Genomic DNA, 8412 nt, shown 5'->3' on the forward strand with positions numbered 1-8412 from the left:
TTTTTTGTATTAATATACACACTTGAATTTAATTTTGTTTGTTTCGTTCAAAACTAGACTCAAGTATGAATCTAACCATATAAAGAACTCCTAATTCAACTTGTACAATTTATAGTGAATATTCTAATTCAATTTTCAGAATCTGTTTTAAGCAGAATCTACTGCCATGTTTTCTAACCTATCATTGATAAAAAAATTCATATCTTTCATTATACACTTTGAAATCAATCTCCTTTTGGTTTAAACAAAAGTAAGTTGACATAAAAACACAACGGTATAAAAATCACTTCATAATCATTTTTATATAATTTCTGGCGATTTTTCAAACTTATTGCCAGATTGAAAAATCTAAACAGTTTTCATTGTTTTGCATTCTTAATTTCTTCAATATGGCCAAATGATATAGGGTATTTTTAGCATCATTTTGATTCAAGAATGAATTCACGCTCCTAACATGAATTGCATGTAATTCCAACCAATTCTATAACAACTTTAATTCAAACTACTCAATTTCATCAAACCCTAACATGACCAAAAATTGTATAACCATTTCCAATGATTTTTAATCATCATACAAGCATGGAAATGAATCAACAACATCAACTACATCAAGATCTATCCTTAAAACATAAAACCTAACATCCTCTTCATCCATCCCATTTAAGAACTTAAGGTTTTAGGCATAAAAAAAAGCATGAACTAACTGTACAAAATGATAGAGAATTTCATGTAGATCAATTTTGTATTTCATGCTTTCATCCAAATTTCTTATAAATTGGCTTGAAAAGTCAAAAAGAAAATTTCTTTCCTTTGATATGAAGTTCACGTCCATGAAGAGAAAGGTGAACACCACATTCTTATCATTTCCATTGGGTCCTGGACTCTTATCATTGCCTTGCCTAAACAAAGCCTCCTTAATTTCAGCATTTGAAACCTCCCTACCTAGCTCCTCTGTCGCCCCAGCAGACAGTGTATAATTCAACAACCCCTAAAGCATTCCACATACAAACCTTTAACACCAAGATCAACTGCCTCAATAAGACTAGTATAGAAATGAACCATCTCAGCAGATATATCTTAAAAAGTCTCAAGCGTATTCTCATCCTCATCTTTCATCATTCTAATCGTATTCTTCTTCTTATTATCTCTAGTTTTAAAATATTTTTTATAAATTAAATAATTATTATAAAATAATAAATAAGATGATAGAAAATATAAAGAAAACCATATCTAACGTTTAATTTATGTTTAGTATCTAAAATTTTATTTTTATTCTGTTTTGGTATTTAAAATTTATTTATTTCAAAACTACACTTAATGTTAGTTTATGTTTCATTTTGGTACCCCACCATTAAAAACTTAATGGTGGTGTTGATGTGCCACCATAAGATAACTCCATGTCATCATTGAATTTTTTTTTTTAAAATACCATATCAACAGTTATGTTAATTTAATGGTGGGTAACAAATTGACAGCTAAACTAAACGTTAAGTATGATATTGAAACATAATAAAGTTGAGAGACCAAAATGGATCAGAAGTAATAATTTAGATACTAAAAGTGTAGTTTATCCTATAAAAAACTGGGAATCTGGAAGGGGCACGTGTACTTCATGCAAAGCAATAACAGTTCTATCTGATTACTCTAAAAAAAAGGGGGCTAATATATTCCACGAAAACACCCATCCTCTTTACTTACCATTGACTTCAAACACCAATACCCCAAAGCTTCTCCCATTATGTTTTCAGTTCTAAAATTTGGGTTTTTTTCGCCAAATGTTTATATTGTTTTATGCATTCAATATGTTTGGTTAATTGCATTGTTGCAGAAATTTTATTTTTTTCTAGAATAATCCCAAACCTGATGTATTTTCTTTCATTATTGAATTATAAGAAGTTAGGGTATTGTGCAATTATGATGTTTAAACAGTTTGGTGTAGTTTAATGGGTTCATATGGATTTTTTTGTTAACTATGAGGGTTTGCTAGGCTTTCTAAGGTAATGTTTGGTTCGCAGGAATCCCTTTGAATTAGGGGGAATTAGAATCCAATTACACCACTTTCTCATGTTTGGTTCAAGTTTTCAAAGGGAATTGGAATCCCTCGTGACTTCAACTTTCCATCAAATGAGAGAAAGTGAATTACATTCATTCTATGATGAAATTCAATTCCCTAATTGGAGGGAATTGAAATTTGATCATACTACCCTCATCAATCTTTTGGTAATTTATTCATATATTGAATAAAAATATTTTTTTATTATTTCAGGTCGGGTCGGGTTTCTAATTCATATATTCAGGTCGGGTCGGGTTAAACTTTATTTTTGGTCGGGTCGGTCGGTTATTTTAAGTGTGATATTCGGGTCGAGTTCGGGTTTAGGGTGAAAAATACTCGACCAAAATATATATATATATTTACCTTATATATTTAGGAATAATTATAATAATATCCCTCTATATATAATTTTTTTCAATTAAGTCATTGTTTTTATTGAATAAAAATAATTTTTTTATTATTTCGGGTCGGGTTTCTAATTCATATATTCGGGTCGGGTATGGTGAAACTTTATTTTAGTCGGGTCGGGTCGATTTTTTTTAAGTGTGATAATCGGGTCGGGTTCGGGTTTAGGGTGAAAAATACCCGACCCGACCCAAAAAATATATAATTTTACCTTATATATTTAGGAATAATTATAATGATACCCCTCTATATATAATTTTTTTTCAATTAAGTCACTGTTTTTATTGAATAAAAATAATTTTTTATTATTTCGGGTCGGGTTTCTAATTCATATATTCGGATCGGGTCGGGTGAAACTTTATTTTGGTTGGGTCGGGTCTCGGATGGAGGTTCCCTTGTTCTCGGGTCGGGTCGGGTGGACCAAAAACCCGACCCATGGCCATCCCTAATTGGGATGATTTTAACTTATGATGTTTATTAGCATGATTTTTATAATTTATTGAAATGAATAATTAATCAATAAAATTAAAATTTAATATTTTTAAAAATTTTTATAATATATTGCTACATGTAATTTATAAAATAAACTAAAATTAAACAAAAAAAACAAGAAGGGCAATCCTGTCATTTTACATTACTGAAATCAAATTCATCTGACATGTCTGAGAACCAAACAGAATATGGAATTGGATTCCAATTCAATTTCCTGCCAATCAAACAGAATATGGAGTTGGATTCCAATTCCTGACAGATTCCAATTCCTTCATAGATTCCAATTCCCTCAGAAACATTCCAGCGAACCAAACGCCACCTAAATTTTCTCTCTATTTAGGTCGAAACTAATTCCAAGAACAATTTTGTAATAATGGATTCTGAATTAATTGTGGGTTATATTAAATGTGCATTCGTTTGGTTTTGTAATAGTTCCAATATGTAAGGCTCTCGGGGTTATACTGTTATGGTTGACCTATAAATGGGTTCGGAAGTTAAACCTTTACTCTATGGATAGAACCTTGGCTTGGAAGGTTAGTGCTACCCCACAAGTTCATGTCTTGAATATACATTTGGAAAGATAGTTTTTGTATAATTGTTGGTCTTGGCCGCAGATTGTTTTGGGGTTGTTTGGTCTGGTGTGCATCTAAGTTTTAATTTGTTTCGTGTTTTTGGGTGCGTAATGGAATTGTTTCAGCTGTTTCCTATCGCAATAATTTATACAGTTAATGTAAGGTTATGCTATCGTGTCCTAGCCTATAGTTTGTAGTGTCATAGCTCACAACTTAAAATAGTTTTCTTCATTTTCAGTTGATTTTTGATGAATCATCCAATTTGGTTTGTATCATTTTTCAGCTGTTTCTTCATTTTCGTGTCCTAGCCTATGCTATACTTATGTCCCTCCAGTAGACTTAGCTTCTTATATCTGGGCTTCCATTTCCATCTGTTTTTTACAGGCAGTCAATGATAATGACATCCGCAACATCGTTATGTCGTATCTTGTGCACAATTGCTTTAAAGAAACCGTGGAATCTTTTATTGCTTGTACTGGGATGAAGCAACCTTCTGATCATCTTGAGGACATGGAAAAAAGAAAAAGTAGGGGAAATTTTCTCACTCGATAAATTTATGCATAAGATATTGATAACCTAGGATTATTATGCTGGAGCCCATATATGCAACCATGAAATCTGTTAATTTTGAAAGATGTGGGTTTTCTAATGACTGGTTCTATCTTATGCTTATTTACTGGAAGTGTCAAATGTGAACTAGCATGCTATGTTACTCAGACTCGAGTGTGTTCGATATGGCAATGTGTGGCATGTTCAATTTTGTCTTAATTTTTCCATGTATTGGGAGGGTCATATTCTCATACCCATGTTTGTATATGTGCCAGACGCATGTCGAATGCTGTTACTTCAAGAAATATGACAAGTTGGACAACATTAGTAGCATGCACGTGGGTATGTGTCTAGAAAAGCTAAAGGGCTGTGAAGTATTTGACATAAAAGCTGAAATTTGGCTAACATGCGGTTTAGTGGCCTAGCTTACTAAGTTCTGCAAAAACCGATAGCTTACTTCTGCATGCTTGATGCTAATACAATTCTTTTGAAATATTTTCATGGAACTACAAAAGAAAAAAGAAAAAATTCATTCTTGCCTACAGAGTTGTGTACTTAGCAGTGATCTTACTACCACAAATCATATCTTCTGTGTAGTAGTTTACAGTCACCCCTCTTTTATAGTCTCAAAGTACTGAAAATCGTGTTGTAATTTTGTGCAGGAATTTATCAATTTGCTTCAAAGGGTAATGCACTTAAGGCAATTGAATTAATTGAACAGCTGGCGACAAACTTACTAGAGAAAATAAGGACCTGTAATTTGATCTTCTAAGCCTTCATTTCGTTGAGCTTGTATGCTCTAGGAAATGGTGAGAAGAGAATAAGATATCTCTTGAATTATTAATAGCAGATAATCTATAGCTGAAAAAAATCACTTCTATTACAGCACAGAAGCTCTGGAATTTGCACAGATGAAGTTGACCCCTTTTGGGAAGGAGCAAAAATATGTTGAAAAGCTTGAAGTATGTTAACTTAGCAAATTTTGCACACTTCTAATCTCTCTGTCGGATATTGAAAGAGATGCTGTTACTGCAGGATTTCATGGCTTTGCTTGCATACGAGGAACCAGAGAAATCTCCGATGTTTCACCTGCTTAAGTTGGAGTACCGACAGCATGTTGCAGATAGTTTAAATCGAGCAATTCTTGGTATTATTAGTTCTTACAAGTTACAACTACTTATTGCAACATTAACCTTTTCTTAATGTTGTATAGATTCATCTTATGGCTATCTGCTGATTATTCTTTCTTTTACATGTACAATTATTCTGCATCATGAATAATGTCAGCTTATGCAAACCATCCAACCTATACGGCAATGGAACGACTGATACAACAAACAACAGTAGTTAGACAATGCTTAAATCAAGAGCATGGAAAGGTAATCAGTAGCTGTTTTTGTGTAATGAATACATGGTCTGAATGTAACATTAAACTCGATTCGGTTTTGTAGGATGTGCGACCACTGTTTTCTTTGAAGGACTTTTTGAAAAGCTGAAGAATAAAAAATTTGAAGAATTTCTGCAGAAAACCGTTACATTTTTGTTGCGGAATGTGGTTTCGTTATAAGGCCTCGTCATGATTGACAGTATAGTCGCTGCCCGCGTCTCTGTAAAGGTTTTGACAATGGCCCTTTTGGTGCATCTAAATGTTCATGCACATTCCGTAGTTTGCATGATTGCCTCTTTTCATGAATGGTCTGTTAAAGCTCTGATTTTGCAATGGGGCCTTTTAAAGGCCGTTTTTGAACTTTTATTTTGATTTTAGTTCATTTTGTATCTGAGAAAGAAAAATTTACATGTTGATAATGAATATATTATATTTATCGGTGGCCCCCTAGTCTTTGATGTCCTATCACGTGCCTTCAATTTCTTCTTTCTCTTAGATTGGAGTGAGTATGGGCAGTTTCTCTCCTCGGGAGAGTTTATTTCATGTTTTTCTGTTAGTTTTTTATTTTCATTTTGCAGCCTTCTAAAAAACTTTTTTTACTTGTATTTATTTCTTGTAATATGTTGGTTCCACGTCGCCCCTGGTCGACCTTTTTCTTATTTCATTTTATAATAAAATCAGTCGATACATTTTATCAACAACAAAAAACCTAGTTTCTTTTGCCATGATGGCATATGATCAAGAAAACCAGCATGGCTTATGCCATCATGCATCTTAATGGTTTCCACTATAACTCCATAAATTTTTTTCCATATCTTTTTATCTTAAAATCAAACCATCAAATCAACATACAAAAAGCATATGGGAGCATCATCATCATCATCAATCACCACTTCAAAAAAAAAAGCTTCTCCTTTAGCCCTCTCTGCTACTTAGAGAAAGCCATTAACTAATAAAAAAAAGAAGAAATTACACACAAACTTTCTGAAATAGTGGTAGTGTCTAGTTGTTTCCGCCATGGTTAAAAAGTTGTGGCTTTTGGAGTTAAACGTTTTCCGTCGAGTGGTGGAGCAATGGCTGAGTGAGGCTCGGTGTTCTGCTGCCGTTCCCCTGCTCCGCCGTAGATTCAAGGGCTTCCTTTTCTTTTGCAGCGAACTTCCTCTCTTCGCTTTTTCCCCATAGAACCAAGTACAGTCCGACTATAATCAGCACTGCCCCGATTATTCTGTAAGCAAAAAAAAAAGTGTCAAAATTTATATTAATAACAGTTTAAATACGATTATAAGCACTTACCCTCCTAAATAGAACTCTTCCCCTAAAGCAATGGATGCCATGATAGCGACAACAAGAGTCTGAACAGGTTGATAAACAGCAACGAAAACAGGGCCGCCTCTGTCGATGCACCATATCTGTACGGCAAATGCAATCCCTGATGCCACCACTCCCTGCATGTTCCATGCACAAATTTAATACTGTTATTTAATTTTTATTGTTCGATGGATCGAAAAGGGTAGAATGCACTGACCGCGTAGAGAATAGTGAAGAGTTCTCCGCCGGAGTGGAACATCCAGGCTTGAGAGTCTCTCTCGAAAACTAACGCGATGACGAGGAACTGGATGAGACCGAAGAAACATGTGTAGGATGTGACAGAGAGTCGAGCCGGGTACTTCTTCAACAGCGGTGCCTGCAACACCAGCCAACCGGACCAGGATAGGCAATGGCCGATTAGATAGAGACAACCGAGGGTCCAGTTCTTTCCATTTGCGTCCCCTAGTGAAACAAACATCGGTGTGGGTTTGTTTAGAGGTGGAACCGGGGTGTATATGGTTGGACCTTTGTATAGTGTTATAACCGATGCTCCGGCCACACATAAGATTGTTCCAATAACCTTGGATATCCCATCTTTTCTATCTAGCCTCACTTTCTCTATCCTGATATCAACAACAACAACAACAAAAATCACACACATGATTAAATGTCATTTTCATGTTTATATATATATATATATAGGTTTACCTTAGTATGGCTGCCATGAGAAAGGTAATGGCAGGGACAGAGTTCTGGATTGCTGATGCAAAGGTTGGTGATGTGTTGTCTAAACCCAACAAGTAGAAACCCTGATTGGCTGTGATTCTGTCATGTGAAAAAACAGGCCATTAGTTTTGCTTTCATTACGCTATGGTAAGAGTTTTAAGAACATGCATGGTCTTGCATTACCCAACAAGAGCTAAGAGGAAGAACTGCAGAAGAAAATTTAGAGTGATGGTCGGTCTCTCCTTCCTGGAAAAAAGAACGAACATTTGAAAAAACAAGTTCGGGTTTTGTTCATAAAGCTGCTTTTAGAAGAAATATGGGGTTGAAGGAATTACTTTTCAAGAAAATAAGCAAATGGTAAGAGCAGAAGCAAAGCAATGATGTTCCTATAAACTGGGAACACAAGTTTGCTAACACCCATATTAAGGGCAGCTCTTGAAACCACATGGAACCCTGCATAACCAAACTGCAAGGCCAGCATCGCCATGTGAAGCTGAAGCCTTTCGGGGACCGAACACAGCATCCCCTTGGCAGGGACTGAACCACCAGCATCAGCCATTGAAACACAGTGATCAAGTTCACAAATGAGAGTGGGTGATATGAATGAATGGAAATGGTGGGTATAAATATAGTTAAATTGTTAAAATGTGGATGGTTTTGGACCCACAAAAGATGACATGTCAAAACTGTTCATAGTCCTTTGTAAGATTGTTGGTTGTCTCCCACAGTCTTTTTCACTCGAACTGACAAGACAACTTCAATCGCACTACTGCAACAACATGAACAGAAAGTGAGAGAAAAAGAAAAGGAGATTATTATATTTATTTAACAGGTTCTGTATTGGCTCCATGCCATTAATGATTATGATCGGAGGTAATGAAACGCCATGGCCCATAGGACCCGTGGAAAGGTCCCCCCCC

The 8412-nt window shown here is 35.1% G+C and overlaps 1 protein-coding gene and 1 pseudogene across 1 annotated transcript; one reads left to right on the plus strand and one right to left on the minus strand.

Annotated features, from left to right (window-relative positions):
* Positions 1–3459: 3459 nt before the first annotated feature.
* LOC120198430 lies at positions 3460–5608 on the plus strand (annotated as a pseudogene).
* A 644-nt stretch (positions 5609–6252) lies between these two features.
* LOC120197949 (protein WALLS ARE THIN 1-like) lies at positions 6253–8084 on the minus strand. The gene is made up of 6 exons (XM_039199347.1): positions 7828–8084; positions 7676–7738; positions 7475–7591; positions 6984–7389; positions 6752–6903; positions 6253–6683 (listed from the first exon to the last, which is right to left on the minus strand). The coding sequence occupies exons 1-6, from the start codon at positions 8049–8051 to the stop codon at positions 6503–6505; spliced, it is 1143 nt and encodes a 380-aa protein (XP_039055278.1). The 5' UTR covers positions 8052–8084; the 3' UTR covers positions 6253–6502.
* Positions 8085–8412: the final 328 nt, after the last annotated feature.

This window comes from Hibiscus syriacus, unplaced genomic scaffold (assembly GCF_006381635.1).
Source record: "Hibiscus syriacus cultivar Baekdansim isolate YM2019G1 unplaced genomic scaffold, ASM638163v2 tig00117056_pilon, whole genome shotgun sequence".
Classification (NCBI taxonomy): Eukaryota; Viridiplantae; Streptophyta; class Magnoliopsida; order Malvales; family Malvaceae; genus Hibiscus; species Hibiscus syriacus.

What these genes read in the sequence shown, in the direction of transcription:
- LOC120197949 (XM_039199347.1), bottom strand. Translation starts at nt 8,051, where the DNA reads ATGGCTGATGCTGGTGGTTCAGTCCCTGCCAAGGGGATGCTGTGTTCG. An exon ending in CTCATGGCAGCCATACTAAG is followed by an intron (nt 7,390 to 7,474) that starts GTAAACCTATAT and finishes TGTTGATATCAG; the next exon opens with GATAGAGAAAGTGAGGCTAG. An exon ending in TCTTCACTATTCTCTACGCG is followed by an intron (nt 6,904 to 6,983) that starts GTCAGTGCATTC and finishes TGGAACATGCAG; the next exon opens with GGAGTGGTGGCATCAGGGAT.